Source organism: Oryctolagus cuniculus, chromosome 12 (assembly GCF_964237555.1).
Source record: "Oryctolagus cuniculus chromosome 12, mOryCun1.1, whole genome shotgun sequence".
In the NCBI taxonomy this organism is placed as follows: Eukaryota; Metazoa; Chordata; class Mammalia; order Lagomorpha; family Leporidae; genus Oryctolagus; species Oryctolagus cuniculus.
Window position 1 is genome coordinate 73063126 of NC_091443.1, and position 17613 is coordinate 73080738.

A 17613-nucleotide genomic window follows, 5' to 3' on the forward strand; every position below is an offset into this window, starting at 1 on the left:
TCTATTTGTCTTCATTTTTTTGTGCTTTTTACTTAAACCTGCCATTAAAACAGCCACTTATTACAGGTAATATGTATTATAGATAAATACATTCATCCATGTGGCTCAAGAATCAAACCAATATGTAATAATCAAAGTAAATTATTTAAAGATCTTATGCTCATCACTGCTGATAAAATCACTTTCATTAGTTCTTATATTACATTAATTTATATAAAAAACATGAATATATATTCTCATTTTCTCTTGCTTACACAAAAGGTAGCATACACATAATATACCTCTGTACATTCAACATAAATACATTAACTAGATATATTGTTCTGCAGTTGCTTTTTTTTCATTTCATATATTTAAGAGTATCTTACATCAGTATATACAAAGCTGCATAATATTCCCTTGTATAGACATACCATTAACAAAAATGTTCATTAACTTTGTTTTCCTGTTGGATTATTGGATTTTGTTTCAATTTTGACTTTTTTTAAGACTTTTTTTTTATCTATTTGAAAAGCAGAGTTACAGAGAGAGAAAAAGAAGAGACAGTAGAAAGAGAGAGAGACAGAAACTGATCTTCTATCCACTGGTTTAATCCCCAAATGGCCACAATGGCCATGGCTGGACTAGACCAAAACCAGGAGCCAGAAGTGTTATCTGGGTCTCCCCCATGGCTGTTGGGACCCAAGCACTGGGGTCAGCTTCTGCTGCTTTTGCAGGTGCTTTAGCAAGCAGTTGGATCAGAAGCGGGGCAGCTGGGACTTGAGATGCTGGTGTTGCAGGAGGCAGCTTTTACCTGCTATACCACAACGACAGCTCCATCAATTCTGAGTAACTTTACATAAATGTAAACATATGGAGAGGCCATCTTTGTTTCCAACAGAAACAGGACCACAAAAATTAATGTGCAAGGGGGCAGGCATTTTGCCTAGTGGTTGAGACACTGGGATGGCTACAGCCTATCATGGAGTGCCTAGGTTCAAGTCCTGGCTGTGCTCCTGATTCTAGCTTCTTGCTGATGCTCAGGCAGTTGGGTCCCTGCCACCCACATGGGAGACCTGGATTGAGTTCCTAGCTTTGGCCCAGTCCAGCCCCATTTGTTATAAGCATTTGGGGAGTGAATGAAAAGATAGCTCTCCCATCTTATTTGTCTTTCTGCCCCTCAAATAAATATTTTTAAAGTTCATTTTAATATTCAAGAGGTCCCTCTCATTGCTCTTCTATTCCAGAGTTTTCCTGCTTCTCTCTACCTCCCATATATTTCAGAATCCATTTGGAAATTACAGAGAAGAATTTTGGGGGCCAGCAGTGTGGCACAGAGGGTTAAAACACACTTGTGGGGCCAGCACTGTGGCGCAGTAGGTTGATCCTCCACCTGCAGTACTGGCATCCCATATGGGTGCCGGTTCTAGTCCCGGCTGTTCCTCTTCCAATCCAGCTCTCTCTGCTATGGCCTGGAAAGGCAGTGGAGGATGGCCCAAGTGCTTGGGCCCCTGCACCCAGGTGGGAGACTAGGAAGAAGCTCCTGGATCCTGGCTTCGGATAGGCGCAGCTCCACCGTTGTGGCCATTTGGGGAGTGAACCAACAGAAGGAAGACCTCTCTCTTTGTCTCTTGCTCTCACGGTCTGTAACTCTACCTCTCAAATAAATAAATAAAATCTTTTTAAAAAACCACACACTTCTGATGCCAGCATCCCACACCAGAGCGCTGGTGCAAGTCCTGGCTGCTTTCCTTCCAACCCAGCTAATGCACCTAGGAAAGCAACATAAGATGGCCCAACCATCTGAGCCCCTGCCACCCATGTGGGAGACCCAGGCAGAGCTCCTGGCTTCTTGTTTCGGTCTGTTCTCTGACATTTGGGGAGCGAACCAGTAGATGGACAATCTCTCTGTGTGTCTCTTTCTTCTGTTACTCTTTTAAATAAATAAATCTTAAAAAAAAAAAAAAAGAAAAAAAAAACATGCTTTTTTTCACATGAGCTGAACTGTGCCCTCCCAAATTTAGATTTTGAAGTGCTAAACTCTAGTACTTTGGAATGTGACTGTCTTTGGAGAAAGTGCCTTTAAAGAGGTAATTAAGTTAAAATGTGATTCTATGCGGTGGGCCCTCATCCTGTATGAGATCACAACACAAATAACATACACCATGAGAACACAGCCAGAGGCAGTCATTGGAAAGTTGCCTCTGAAGAAACCAAAGCTATCAATACCTTGAACATGGACTTCCAGCCTCCATCTATATAATGTCTGGTTATGTCTCTCTGATAAAAATATTTTGAAAGTTTTCTTTTTTTTTTTTAATTTATTTGACAGGTAGAGTTATAGACAGTGAGAGAGAGAGAGAGAGACAGACAGACAGACAAAGAGAAAAGTCTTCCTTCCATTGGTTCACTCCCCAAATGTCCGCCATGGCTGGAACTGCACTGATCCGAAGCCAGGAACCAGGTGCTTCCTCCTGGTCTCCCATGCGGGTGCAGGGCCCAAGCACTTGGGCCATCCTCCACTGCCCTCCCAGGCCACAGCCGAGAGCTGGACTGGAAGAGGAACAACTGGGACTAGAACCCGGCACCTATATTGCATGCTGGTGCCGCAGGCGGAGGATTAACCAAGTAAGCCACGGCGCCGGCCCCTTCTTGTTTTCTAAATAATCAAAATTAGTTCTTTAAAGCTTTACAAAAGCACCTGGGTCTGACCAACATCTCTGACCAGCTATCTGCAGAACTCCACAGAACAGGACAGAAAAGACCTTCCAGGTTTCTAAGGTCAAGGGATTCCTCTTCTATGGCTACAGCAACAACTTCATTTGAAACCTGTCTCTTCAGTGCTATACCTCTTCCGTCACTCAAAATCAAACCTGTTTTAAGAGACATGATACCTAGCCCTGGCCTTTATCAACTCCTGTGCTGGCCACAAAGCAGCAGGCTTGACAGTTGTAGTTAGTTTCCTAAAGATTATGTGTGTACCACGCTTCGCCCCCAGCAGGGATGGCATATAGAGTGGTGCTTGTTCAGGTCTTTCTGTACTTCTCTCCCTGTGTCCCTGCTACTCAGGACACATTCTATCTTAGACCTGCTTGTAGCATTTCCTACTTAGGCTATAGCCCTATCTTTCTGGAAGTGTATACTTATTGGTGGCTTCTTAGGTCTACCCTTTTTTTCTTTTCTTGAAGCATGATTGTGGATTTTCACAAGGGTCCTTTTGTCCACACTGTAACTGTCCTAGATGCCTTTTTGTTTTTTTTAAGATTTATTTACTTGAAAGTCAGAGTTACACAGAGAGAGGCAGAGAGGCAGAGAGAGAGAAAGAGAGAAAGAGAGAAAGAGAGAAAGAGAGAGAGAGAGAGAGAGAGAGAGAGAGAGGTCTTCCATCCGCTGGTTTACTCTCCAATTGGCCACAACAGCTGGAGCTGTGCCAATCTGAAGCCAGGAGACAAGAGCTTCCTCCAGGTCTCCTACAACGGTGCCAGGGGCCCAAGGACTCGTGCCATCTTCTACTGTTTTCCCAGGCCATAGCAGAGGGCTAGATCGGAAGTGGAACAGCAGGGACTTGAACCAGCACAGATATGGGATGCTGGCATTGCAGGCGGTGGCTTTACCCGCTAGGCCACAGTGCTGGCCCCCTAGATGCTTTTAATAGCAGCACTAAAATGTGGAATTTAGAGGTTTATTAAACCCTTTAATTTCACTGAAAATGTAGTTGGTGCTTTTGCAGCCATCTTGTTTTTCTCTGTAGTTTCCAGGAAGGAAAAAATTAGAAAGGGAAAGTTCACAACAAAGTTCTAGAAGCTGCCACCATATTCCTACCACAAATTCCAAGCTCAACTTCTTTTTAAGTAGCTTTTTCTTAAATGGCATTTTGAAAAGTTAATTATGATATTTGAATTATATATAATTATCTAGGAAATTACTGTCCAACACTGATTTTGAATTATTTGTTGCAGTATTTCAGCTCATTTTCCAACCAGAATATTCTGGGGGCAACTTCTCCTTCCAGCTAGTGTATACTCAGAGAAAGAAAGCTACTTTAAATATTAGCCTGTGCAAATAAAAGCAAGCAATGAAGTTGCTGCAAAAGGTTACAAAAACATACTTCAGGGAAAAGATAAAGGCTTTGGAAAACATGTAGCAATTTCCTTTGAACTGAAAATAAACATAAACTTCATGTAAATGTCTACTACTAACCTTGTTGTCCATCAGGCATGGTCACAATGATGGGCTGACCTATCCCACTGGTTGGAATGGAGTGCAAATTCCCAAGCTGAATTCCATCTGTAACTATGGTGATGACTTGCTGACCCCCTGAACTAACTACTTGCTGAATTGCACCGTCCACAGATTCTGCAGTAACCACTTCCTCTGTGGCCACTACTGGAGAGAAAAAAAAAAAGAAGGAAAGGAAAAAAACACTAACAATCAGTGAACACTTATAACAGTATAAACAAAATTAATTTTTGCTTTATCTGCTGTTTTTGCTTTCTCTGCTTCTTTCTTACAGAGGAAAATTTTTACATGGCTGTAAACTCAGTTCCTAGTTGTGCTACAGATACCTACGTAAACAGTTGACTTCAAGTCACAATTCGTGACAAATGAGTTCCAATTATCTTGGCATATATAAACAAACAGTATCTTTTCATTTAGTTATATGAAATATAAAATATGTAAGATCTCCTAGGTCATGAGAAAGGTTACATCTGCTTAATAAAATTCCATGATTCAAAGACAATTTTTAATATGGTTATATATTCCATTTACATACAAGTTGTCATACAGAATGAACAGTCTTCCCCTATTGGACTGAGTGAGCAAGGATTGCCATGATAATAAGTAGCAGATCTGGTATGCATGATAGTAAACAACATTACATATTAACATTTACACAAATGAATTCCCAAAAAATGCTCTTAATAATAACTTATGAGAGGCTCAGAGAGGATTCTGACAACTAGAAACAGCACCTCTGTCCTACCTGGGTAAAGAAACCTTAAGTTAATACTATCAAAATGCTTTCCCACAGGCAGGCTTATACCATACTACTGATCCCAAAAGATATGCCCAGGAACATTCAATAGCTTTACTCACATCAGTCAAAAACTGGAAACAACCCAGATATACACTGATAGTACATACACTGTGGTAAAGTCATACGATGAAATACAAGACACAGGAAATACAGTGACTACATGCAAAACATGAATGAATCTAATCAAAACGGTACCCAGAGATGTGAACCAGACATTCCATTCATGAACTCAGCAACATTAACAAACTAGTAATCACTTTGTGATAAATCACTATTTGCTCTATGAACTTTTCTGTAGTCATGTCACACCTCAGTAGAAAAATGTCACAAAAAATAATGATAGTAATGGATCATAATCATGCTCAATTTTTAACAATCTATCTATAATACCTTGTAAAACAATAGCACAGAAAGAGACAAAGGGAAAATCTTGAAAGAATGACATCTAATTAATAATAAAAGAGATGAAAAATTAAGAAATATCATCAATGTAAAACAACAGTTGATTCAAGCAAGGATCACTAATAGATGACAAAAGTACTGTGAAATGTTTTGGGGAAATAGGATATTCATATGTTCTCAAAGTATCCCAATCCTTAGTTCAAAAGGGGAAAATAATACCTGTAAAGACCTGGCCATCATGGCTTTCATCAAGTTGTCATTATCAGAATGGCCTGATACTATGTGCCTCCTGATGTGAGGCCATGGAAAGTTACAAAATACCACCTGTGCTGACCCTGGAAATGTCTGACCTAACTTTATTCAGAAACCAATGAATCCAGAATGTGAGTGTTCCTGCAGAAAACTAGCTTGGACTGCACAAAGATTTCAATTCCATGAAGAGTAATGAAGGCACTGAAATTGTCCCAGGTGGCAGAGAGACTAAAGAGACATAAATAATCAAATACAACATGTGAATTTTGGTTGGATCCTAAATTAAAAATTAACAGCTATTAAGGACATTTTGGGGACAACTGGGAAAATCTGGGTAAGAACCGTATCAGATAACAATACTAAATTAATGTTGATGTTTTTAGGAAATATAGTGGAGCTATGCATGTGTAAATGTCTGTCCTTGTTCTTGGAAGGTATATGCCAAAATATTTACAACTGATGTGTTACAATGTCTGCTACTTTCACATAATTTGACAAAATTAGTGCATGTGCATATACCATACACACACACACACACACACGTGTCAAAGAGAGAACTTCTGGATATGGCAAATGTTAACAGCTAGTGAAACAAAGGAAAGGTATGCAGTTCATTCCTTTTGTGGGTTTAAAAACTATCAATATAAACATTTTGATATAACTAATGCAGAAAATAGAAATGACATAAAAATTGTATCTAACTAACATTTTTTTCCTTTTAACATGTTATTGCAGGCAATACCTTAAAAAATGTAATTAAATAAAATCATTATTGACTGAAATCAAGTTACCATCCAGACACACAACTGCTCTGAAACATGCTGAGTTGCTACAAACTCACAACAGAACATTAAGGATATTAATGATCACAAGATATACTCAAAAACAGAGGCCACAAACAGATGAACTGTTTTTGTAAAAAAGACAAATCCTGGGACCCCAGTTTTTACAATGTACACATGGCAACAGACCTGGCTTCAACCCTGTTGTTCGGTAATCAAGGGTCACAATAAAAACTGCAGAATACCAAAAATACATGAAGAAAAAAACAAAACAAAACCTTGTTTAGAGTTCTCTCATTATTTTTGTTTGCCTTAAACTACAAGGTTTTATCACCAAGCACTTAAGAAAATTTCAGAGAGATAATTACAAAATGAAATTCTGGGCATAAACAGTAATATATTCAATGGAACAACTACTAAGGTTTTGAAACACATTAACTATTGCTTTGATTTTAAAAAATTATTTGAAAAAGGTTCAGTCTGGTTGAATGCTAACTACAAATAGTAAATAAACCATAATCATATGTACGAAATTTCTAAGATCACACACAATCAAGACACAACTCAAGAACTTTCATCTTTGCACTACTTGTAATGACCATCATTAAAATAATAATCAGAGTTCTTGCCTTTAATCTAAAAAGCTTTCTTTTTAAGTACTGCTATGGTAAGGTATTTAAGAAAAAAATTAAAAGTAAACCAATTATGTAAAAATACAAAGTATCCCCTAAAGCCCTAAGAACAACCCAACAGTGAAATGTTGAAATACGTAAGAATAAAAGAGAAAGCCTAAAAACTTTAAAGATGACTGATTTTAAATATATATATATATATATATATATATCCTAAAATGTAAAATTTCCCTGGATAAAAAGTAACTCTAATATCATACATATTCACTGGTCTAATTCAAAAGTCAAGTTGTAATATTTACAGAGTGCCCAGATAATCCACGGCACTTTTGAAGATATCGGAGCTCTCTTGTTCAATGAGAGACTTTCAAATCCCAAGGCCATAAATATGAAGTAAGACAGGGGCAAGGAGCTGACTTTGAAATGTTCTAAAACATTGAGAATTCTATGTAGAAATGCTTAAATAATGTATAAAAACAATATTTATTGAGTAAAAAAAATATTTCAAAGGTATGCCTGCAATTGAACATTAAAAATGAAAGCAAAAAACTTAGGCTCAGTAATTTATCCTTAAAGGCAATTCAGTTTTATTTTTCTATTTTCAGAAGAGATCAAAAAACAATGTTGCAAAAGTTACCTGCTTCAAATTTCACTAATAAAAGAAAAAGAAGGGAACTTGTAACAGCTACCAGATGCTTCACATCTTTGGAAAAACCAATTTCTTAGCAAATAGCAGAAGTTGCCTTAAAGACAAAAGACAAGTGGTCACAGGTATCTATTTTTTTTAAAAGATTTATTTATTTATTTGAAAGGCAGAGTTAAAAGAGAGAAACACACACACAGAGCAAGTGAGCTCTTCTATCACTAGTTCACTCCCCAGATGGCCACAACAGCAGAAGCTGGGCCAATCCCAAGCTAGGAGCTAGAAGTCAGGAGTGAGGAGCTTCTTCCAGGTCTCCAACGAGGATGCAGGGGCCCAAGTACTTGGGCCATCCATCTTCCACTGCTTTTCCAGGCCACAGCAGAGAACTGGCTCACAACTGGAGCAGCCAGGACATGAGCTAGCCAGCACCCTTATGGGATGCCAGAGTCACAGGCAGGGCTTACCTCTATGCCACGATGCCAGCCCCCAAAGTAGTCATTTTCAGTCCTTAATCTTATTTAAACTACCCTGAGTTACTCTCCCACTCACCAGGTTCAGTCACGCTGGCCTCGGGGTCCCCTGAAAACACAAACTGTTTCCTGCTTCATAAGCTTCACGTGTCCCTCTTCCTAAAACGTTTCCCCCAAACTTTTCCCTAATTCCTACTTAACTCTTCAGATTAAATGTCTCAGAGTGGCCTATAAGCTTTGATAGAAAGATAAGAAAGCAAGAGTGCCTCTATTTATTAATAAGTAGGATACTACACAGCAGAGATTTTCCTGAGAAAAAGTGGAACTGTAATCCTCAAAAAAAAAAAAGCTTTCTCTATTCATTGTGGAATGATTTCCAAAATAGGACGGCTTGGAATAAGTTCCTATCTATCTAAATCCTATCACTGTTCAGGGTACAACTCAACACCTACCTGCTACACCCACTCCCACCTCCAACCTCTGAACAACAACACTAATTCAAAGAACATTCTAATTACCAAGCATTGATAACCCACAGCTATATTGCTTATAATATCAAGATAGAAGTATCATCTGCTTTTGCAATAAATGTACTAAAATGTACTATATGTCAAAGGTAGGGCTAATGTAATCACAACAGCACTATTTAAAGCCATTAATTCCTAAGTGAAATGGCATGGTACCATGGACTTTCCCAAGTGCCTTCTCTTTATTTAGGGGCCAGGCTGGCCAGTCAGTTTCCATTTGAAATGCAGTCCATCTGCTGTTACTTCTGGCTATTTGGTATCCAGAGAAAGTGCTTAGCGGAAATAATATGAGCAGTAATAATTAATGTACTGATGGTTCTTATACTGTGGTCTACCATCATCTTAAAAGGGCAAGCATGGGGCCAGCACTGTGGCATAGCATGTAAAGCCACACTTGCAGTGCCAGCATCCCATTTGGGCGCCGGTTCAAGTCCTGGCTGCTCCACTTCTGAACCAGCTCTCTGCTATAGACTGGGAAAGCAGCAGAATATGGCCCAAGTCCTTGGGCCCCTGCATCCATGTGGGAGAAGCTACTGGCTCTTGACTTCAGATGGGCACAGCTCCAGCCAATGCAGCCACCTGGGGAGTGAACCAGCGGATGGAAGACCCCTCTCTCTCTCTCTGTCTCTGTCTCTGTCTCTAACTCTGCCTTTCAAATAAAATAATTAAATTTTTTTTAAAGTAGAAAAAGGAATAGCAAACACAGGTGGCCAGCATTGTGGCATAGCAGGTAAAGCTGCTGCCTGTATCCCATATGGCCCCTGGTTCACGTCCCTGCTGCTCCACTTCTGATCCAGCTCCCTGCTAATTGCCTGAGAAAGCAGCAGAAGATGGCCTAAGTGTTTGGGTCCCTGCAACCCACATAAGAGACCTGGATGAAGCCTCTGGCTCTTGGCTTAAGCCTGGGTTATCACTGGCCATTGTAGCCATCTGGGGAATGAACCTACAGATGGAAAACCTGTCTCTCTCTCTCTCTCTCTGACCTTCAAAATAAATAACTAAATCTTAAAAAAAAAAAAAAAAGACACAATGACAAACATACAAATACCTATTCCTGTCACAAACCAAATTATAAATACACCACGAGAGAGCAGCCCACAGGAATACAGTATGTCACAGAGGCGAAAGACAACTTGGGAAACAAACTTTGAACACAAACCTCCTTTCACCACCTAATAGTGAGGTGACCTTGGATAAAATTATTTAACCTCCACAAACCTCAGCTTCACCATGTAAGCTTTATATGTAAAATGGAGGTGGCACTACTATTATCCCCAGATCCCAAGATATACTTAAATATATACATTTCTAAAATTAGATGAGTCTGATGATTGGTGATAAAAGAAAACTGCATAGCCAAGAGGCGCAGAAATAATTTGTGGCAGCTGTATCTTCACCTGAGCTTGTGCAAATTGAGCTGGGGGAAGATAATTCCTTGATTATGCACTTCAGCTGAACTGTTTACACTAGTGATATGTTTACCTGTACTAGTTCTTAGAGTTCTTAAAATATCTTCAAAAAGATTCCATTGTAATGTAGCACTGAAATGAAAAAGTGTTGTGCTCATAGAAGTTATATGCAGTAAAAGTCTACTGAAACTGCTAATTCTCTTGGACTAGGTCATAACATTTTCAAAGAAGTTCAATAAGTTAGTGCAACAAATTCAAACAGTCAGACATTAAAATGAATTCCAGCTGATTTTCAAGAAAAGCTGCTTAACTTTCAGGGACATCAATTTAATCAAAGAAACAGAATCTATAAGTTTAATCAAACAGAAACTACCAAAAAATCCGTTTTCTTTAATATGCCTCTGCAGTTACAAAGGTGAAAAAAAAAAAAATTACAGGCATGGGTTATAAAAGCAGCATGTCAGTATGAGGATGCACACAATTGCTACCAGGCAAAAGTGATTCAGAAAAATCTTTAGACTCTCAAATACCAAGGCTCAGAATCAAACTTTGAATAAGATGTGAAAGAAGGTGGATAATGGGTAAATGTGTATCATCACTAACTAGTCAGAAAAACAGAAAAAAAAGGAAGGTTTTATACTTCAATAAAAATAATAGATCCAGTTATATGTACCTTGAAGTTCTCTAGTAAGAATCAGATGAGACTGTAAGTGAAACATTTACCACAGTGCCTAGCACACATAGTAAACATTCAATGAATTGTTACTGCCACTATTATTGCTCAAACTTTGAAAAGTCATTAATTTAAAGACTGGATGACAAGTATTCTTTTATAAGCACTGACCTAAATAGACTGGCTTATACAACAGGAGGCTTATACAACAGGATGAAGAATATTTTCTTAGGGTTTTAAAAATTTCATATTTAAAAATACTTTACTTATATAATTATAGTAAGAAGTAGTCTGGTTGGTTAAAAATAAAGGTAAATCTTGTTCCATTAACATGAGGCATCATTATTCAATAACAGGTAAACTTTTTTTTTTTTGACAGGCAGAGTGGACAGTGAGAGAGAGACAGAGAGAAAGGTCTTCCTTTTGCCATTGGTTCACCCTCCAATGGCCGCTGCGGCTGGCGCACCGCACTGATCTGATGGCAGGAGCCAGGTGCTTCTCCTGGTCTCCCATGGGGTGCAGGGCCCAAGCACTTGGGCCATCCTCCACTGCACTCCCTGGCCACAGCAGAGAGCTGGCCTGGAAGAGGGGCAACCGGGACAGAATCCGGCGCCCCGACCGGGACTAGAACCCGGTGTGCCGGCACCGCAGGCGGCGCCGGCCAACAGGTAAACATTTAACTTTGGTTTTCAGCTATTTCTTAGTTCTGTCAGTCATTGAGATTTTATCAGTCTACTAAAACCACCAAAATAAAATTTATGAAAAAGACAGTTCAGTTCACATGTATCTATTTTATTTATATAGATTTTTTAAAAATTTACTTATGTATTTGAGAGGCAGAATTACAGAGAGAAAGACAAGAGACGCAGAGACAGAGAGAGAGTTCTTCCATCTGCTGGTTTACTCCCCAGATGGCCTCAATGGTTGGAGTTGAGCCAATCTGAAGTCAGGAGCTTCGTCCAGGTCTCCCTCGTGAGTGCAGGGGCCCAAGAACTTGGGTCATCTTCCACTGCTTTCCCAGGCCATTAGCAAGGTGCTAGATTGGAAGAGGAACAGCTGGGACACAAACCAGCGCCCACATGGGATGCTGGCACCATAGGAGGAGGCTTAACCTACTATGCAGTGCTGGCTCCTATATAGATTTCTTAAAAATGTTTACTTATTTATTTTGCAGAGGGAGAAGGATTTTCCATTTGCTGGCTCACCCCTCAAATGCCTACTGTAGCCAGGGCTGGGCCAGGCAAAGCCAGGAGCCTAGAACTCCATCTGGGTCTCTCTTGTGGGAAGAAGAGAACCACCATCTGCTGCCTCCCAGAATGCATACTGGCAGGAAACCAGACTGGAAGTAGAGTAGCAAGGACTCAAACCAAGTACTCCAAAGTGGGATGTGGGCAGCCCAAGCAGCAGGCAGTTCAACCTATTATGCCGTAACACCCACCCTGGTAGTTTAAACAAAAAAATCACTAACTGATAAAAAAAAAAAAAGGGCCAAATTGGGTAAACAGACAAATTTGCTTTCAATTTTAATTAGTTGCCAAGATTTAGAATTCTTCTAAAATACAGATTTTTCAGCTTCTCATGAAAAAACAGAATCTGACAATACTAGGCACATGACTAGAATTAGCAAGTGCTGTGTAGCAGATACTCCCACCATACCTCAGCCTCCAGAGATAAGCATAATCTCAACCCTGCCCACTTAGTCTTCTATATTTATATCATCTTCCTAGCCTTTGTAAATATTTGGATATGCAACTTTTAATGTATGTATTTGACTTGCTTTTCTAACCTGGAGTTTCAGAAGAATTGGATAAGGGAGCAGACGCTTCGGCTAAGGCAGCTAATGTAGCTAATACTGATGTAGAGGAGTTTCCAAACTGAACAGCAGACACACCCGTTTCATCTATGAGAAAAGAAAAAACAGACTCGAATTTGTAAGGAGCTTAGTCCACCATATATTTCTGATATTCTATTTTATTTTTCTTAACTCTTAAATGAAGCTTGGATAGCAGTAGCTTATGAAAGGTAATATTACAACACATTTTGCAGTATCACCTTTCTTTAGATTGTTTTGTCTCACAAAAATTTGTTTCTTGCCAATTATACCAAAGAACACTGAAGTGCCTGATGGACTCTTACCCTCATCCGCCAACAGTCCTTTCTGAAAAGGATGAATTCCTACTAAAGAATAAAATCCCAACAGCTAGCCTATATGCATCTCAATACCTGTTGCCTTGGATGAATTTTCTGAAGATACCAGACCTGTTAGGTTCACCACCCCTCCAGGTCCAATGATAAACTGCGGTGTTGCAGCATGTATCGTCACAGTGTCGGGACTCTCTGGGTTTGTGTTGATTTGGTTCTGCATAGCGATCTAGGGGACAAATCACCACAGTGTTTTCAGAATTATAACCAGAACACAGAGCAAAGATACTCAGTGCAGAACAAGCACACATACAAAGGAATACTCTCTAAGAAATATGATATAATACAAATGGAAATATTTATCTGGGTCTACTGACAATGTAGTGGTAAATCATGATTATGAATTTAGAGCCTAAGTTCCTTGATTGGGTAACATTTAAATTAAACCATCCACTACATTCAATAATACACAACACTACATTTATAACCCCTGGCCTTTGCAATTAACGATTCCCCTTCTTCAATCCCAAACCCTAAACTGCACTCCTAGGAGTAAAAGAATGAGGAGAGAGAAGGTAGAATCACTTTTACGAACATAACACATCTTTTAAGTAACTCAGCAGAGTCAGATGGTCTTAGAGAAGAAGAGTTCTACTGAGAAGAGGCACAAGAAGATGGGCAAGAAGCAGCAATAAGTAGGGAAGATAATTTACATCAGTATTATCCAGTTGAAGAAGAGTAATGTTAGTTATTACAATACCTGCTCAAAACCCAGAAATAGCTATGTTCACAAACAGGTATTTTTGAGAATGATGAAAAAAATAAAAGAAACAAATTAGAATGATAAAAAGATGCATCACTCATTCAAGAGACAAAATTACGGTTGCTTGAAAATTTTTGTTTTTTTTTTTTTTAAGAGATTTATTTATTTGAGAGGCAGAGTTACAAAGTAATTAATAGATGTTGAAAAGCATTATGTATCCAAATATGCAAAAAAATTAATAGAATCAAATGTCTAAGAAGGGCAATTCAAGAACTCAAAACACAAAGTAATTAGCTTAGCTAATTTAATATTACATGAGAAGACTGTTATTATAATCAGGCAAACGAACAGTGATGAATAAGGAGGAGTAGAGAGAAAAAGCCTGTCCAAGATAACTATGTCCAGAATGAAAAGCTATAAGCTAAATAGTAGAAACCATCTATAAGACAAAGATCCATCTACCTATAAAGCTTCCTTTTATTTTCTTAAATTAAAAGCCAAAAGTTACCTGTAATATCTCCGCTAAATCTTCATTTCCATTGTCTATTGAAATATCAAATGCAGTTTTACAAAATTTACTTTGTGTGTGTACATCAGCACCATATTTGATTAAAAGTTCCACCACCTCTTGATGATTGTGTTCGGTGGCCCAATGTAGAGCTGTCATCTTTAACATGTCCTTTGCATTGACATCAGCACCATGCTATAAAAATACATTTCAAAATAAGAGACTGATAAAATGTAAAGAATTTCTCACAAGACTAGTCACTATGCTTTGAAGCAAGAACTAACATCATCAGTTTTTTCTGTGTTAGATACATGTCCCAACAATCACTATTCACCTGTCAGTCATTTTTCTATCATGTTGAATTTCCCAACTCTTTTCCTCTAACTTCTTAGGAAGGCAGCAATCATTTTCTCAGTCACCCAGCTATGGGTACAAAGGGCTAGAATGGCATAAGAAGTGAAGGAAAATGATAAACACAAATACACGTAGCTTTCAAAACCAGTGCAATGTAAAGAATTAAAAGTGAGTTATCTGGAGCAGGTGCTGTAGCACAGTGCTTAAGCTGCAGCCTACAGCACCGGCATCCCATAGGGGCACCAGTTCAAGGCCTGGCCTCTCCATTTCTGATCCAGCTCCCTGCTAATGCATCTGAGAAAACAGCCAAAGATGGCCCAAGTCCTTGGGCCTCTGCGCCAACATGGGACACCTGGAAGAAGCTTTGGGTCCCTGGCTTTGGCCTGGCACAGATCTCTCTCTGTCTCTCCTCTCTCTCTGTAACTCTACCTTTCATATAAATAAATAAATCTTAAAAAAAAAAAAAAGAAAGAAAGAAAAAGTGAGTTATCTAGAGGCACACTGTCAAATAAGATAGCCTTGAGACACACAGCTATTCAGAATAGACATGTGTTGCATGTATGAATATGCACTGGAATTCAAAGACTTAACAACAAAAAAATACAATACAGAATAGCTCATTAGTAATTTTACATTTAGGTCATTGAAATAATATTAAATAAAAAATATTAAATTTTTTCACCTAGCTAATACAATATCTACAATTATAAAATTGTAGATATTTATATCTTACATTATATTTCTTTTATATAGACTGATTCAGAGGCTGGGATAAAAACTTTCAAGAATAATGTCTATAAAGCCTATCAGTATTTTCAGAATTTTATAAATCATTCTTTAGCATTTAGATAACGAAAGAAAAATCTCCATTTATATTACTTCTTAGTTTGTCTGTTAATCATCCAAGTCTAATGTTCCCTTGCATGAGCATTTATATTAAGACAAAGTTATTGTCCTTCACAAGGTAGACCAAGATCTAAGAAATCAATTGTTTGACTAAGAATACATACATGTAAAGGAACTTTTTCTTTCCTCACGAAAGAGAACTTTAAAATGATTTTCATTTGACAGGCTTATACACACCACAGAAAATGAGATACCACAGTTAAAACACCAAGTAAGCATTCAATAAAACTAGCTCCCCCTTTCCATCTTAAAAAACCATGAGGTCTTTGAGAGGGGCTTACTTTCAAAAGTTAAGGGCAAAAAGAAAACACATACCTTAAGCAAAACCTCTACTATGCTGGCATGGCCCTCAGAAGCTGCCATGTGTAATGGTGTCCGGTCCACTTTTGTTCTGGCATCCCGACTCACCCCAGCACGGAGCAGAACCTCTGTGGTGGAATAATGCCCATACTGCGCTGCCAGGTGAAGCGGAGAAGTTCCAAGCTGTGCCGCAAGAAAAAAATCCACATCCAAAGTTCTTCAGAAGACATTTCTACTACTATGTTCTAGTTCATATTTTCTGTTTATGTAGTAAACAGATTATATTATTTGCTTATGTAGTAACTCAAAACTCAGAAGAAATGACTTGATTATGCCTGTCACATGCTCTTCATACAGATCTTCAAGAATTCCATTATACTCTTAGGTTAAAGAAAAGCCAGTATTTCCTTTAATTTCAACTTTCTTTTTTTTAACCAGATAAGCAGCCTAAACAAAATTAATTTCAATGGGAATTAGAGACAATTAAGATTTTTTTTAAAGATTGATTTATTTATTTGAAAGACAGAGTTACAGAGAGACAGAGAGAGAGGGAGAGACGGAGACAGAGATGGAGACAGAGAGGGAGAGGGAGAGGTCTTCCAGCCACTGGTTCACTTCCCAAGCAGCCACAATGGCTGGAGCTGGACCAATTGAAGCCAGGAGACAAGATCCTCCTCCGGGTCTCCCATGTGGGTGCAGGGGCCCAAGCAGTTAGGCCATCCTCTACTGCTTTCCCAGGCCTTAGAAGAGAGCTGGATCGAAAGTGGAGCAGCCAGGACTCAAACTGGCGCCCATATGGGATGCCGGCACTGCAGGCAGCAGTCTTACCCACTATGCCATAGCACCAGTCCCAACAATTAAGATTTGAGGAAGCCGGCGCCGCGGCTCACTAGGCTAATCCTCCGCCTAGCGGCGCCGGCACACCGGGTTCTAGTCCCGGTTGGGGTGCCGGATTCTGTCCCGGTTGCCCCTCTTCCAGGCCAGCTCTCTGCTGTGGCCCGGGAGTGCAGTGGAGGATGGCCCAAGCGCTTGGGCCCTGCACCCCATGGGAGACCAGGAAAAGCACCTGGCTCCTGGCTCCTGGCTCCTGCCTCCTGCCATCGGATCAGCGTGGTGCGCCGGCCGCGGCGGCCATTGGAGGGTGAACCAACGGCAAAAGGAAGACCTTTCTCTCTGTCTCTCTCTCTCACTGTCCACTCTGTCAAAAAAAAAAAAAAAAAAAAAAAAAAAAGATTTGAGGAATTTTTCTCAGTATTAGATTTTTTATTTTTCATAATAACCACACACCAACCTGCTAAACTAACTTCAGCTAAAATATTGATAACAAACAAGAATAGAAGTACAACCAAAGCTGTTTTCTAGGACTTAAAAATTAATTAAGGGGCTGGCGCCCTGGGGCAGTAGGTTAATCCTCCGCCTGCAGTGCCGGCATCCAATATGGGTGCTGGTTCAAGTCCTGGCTGCTCCTCTTCCAGTCCAGCTCTCTGTGGCCTGGGAAGGCATAGAAGATGGCCCAACCCCTTGGGCCCCTGCACCCACGTGGGAGCCCGGGAAGAAGCACCTGGCTCCTGGCTTTAGATTGGCACAGCTCCAGCCATTGCGGTCATTTGGAGAGTGAACTTGGGGATTGAACCAACAGATGGAAGATCTTTCTCTCTGACTCCTTCTCTCTCACTGTCTGTAACTCTACCTCTCAAATAAATAAATGAAATCTTTAAAAAAATTAATTAAGGCCGGCGCCACGGCTAACTTGGCTAATCCTGCCTCACCAGCACCCCAGGTTCTAGTCCCAGTCCGGGCACCAGATTCTGTCTCAGTTGCTCCTCCTCCAGT

At 39.6% G+C, this 17613-nt stretch overlaps 1 protein-coding gene across 31 annotated transcripts in view; it reads right to left on the reverse strand.

Moving 5' to 3' along the window:
* GABPB1 (GA binding protein transcription factor subunit beta 1) overlaps nucleotides 1-17613 on the reverse strand; it is an 81690-nt gene that overhangs the window by 10830 nt on the left and 53247 nt on the right. For 12 of the 31 annotated variants that reach the window (XM_017348022.3, XM_051822007.2, XM_002717803.5 and 9 more), the window contains exons 3-7: nucleotides 15796-15963; nucleotides 14221-14415; nucleotides 13031-13178; nucleotides 12594-12707; nucleotides 4180-4365 (exon numbers count right to left, since the gene is read on the reverse strand). In XM_017348022.3, the coding sequence (XP_017203511.2) occupies nucleotides 4180-4365; nucleotides 12594-12707; nucleotides 13031-13178; nucleotides 14221-14415; nucleotides 15796-15963 (811 nt within the window). The remainder of the gene's footprint in view (nucleotides 1-4179; nucleotides 4366-12593; nucleotides 12708-13030; nucleotides 13179-14220; nucleotides 14416-15795; nucleotides 15964-17613) is intronic. The other 19 variants (XM_051822015.2, XM_017348020.3, XM_070054183.1 and 16 more) reach the window with 4 other exon arrangements.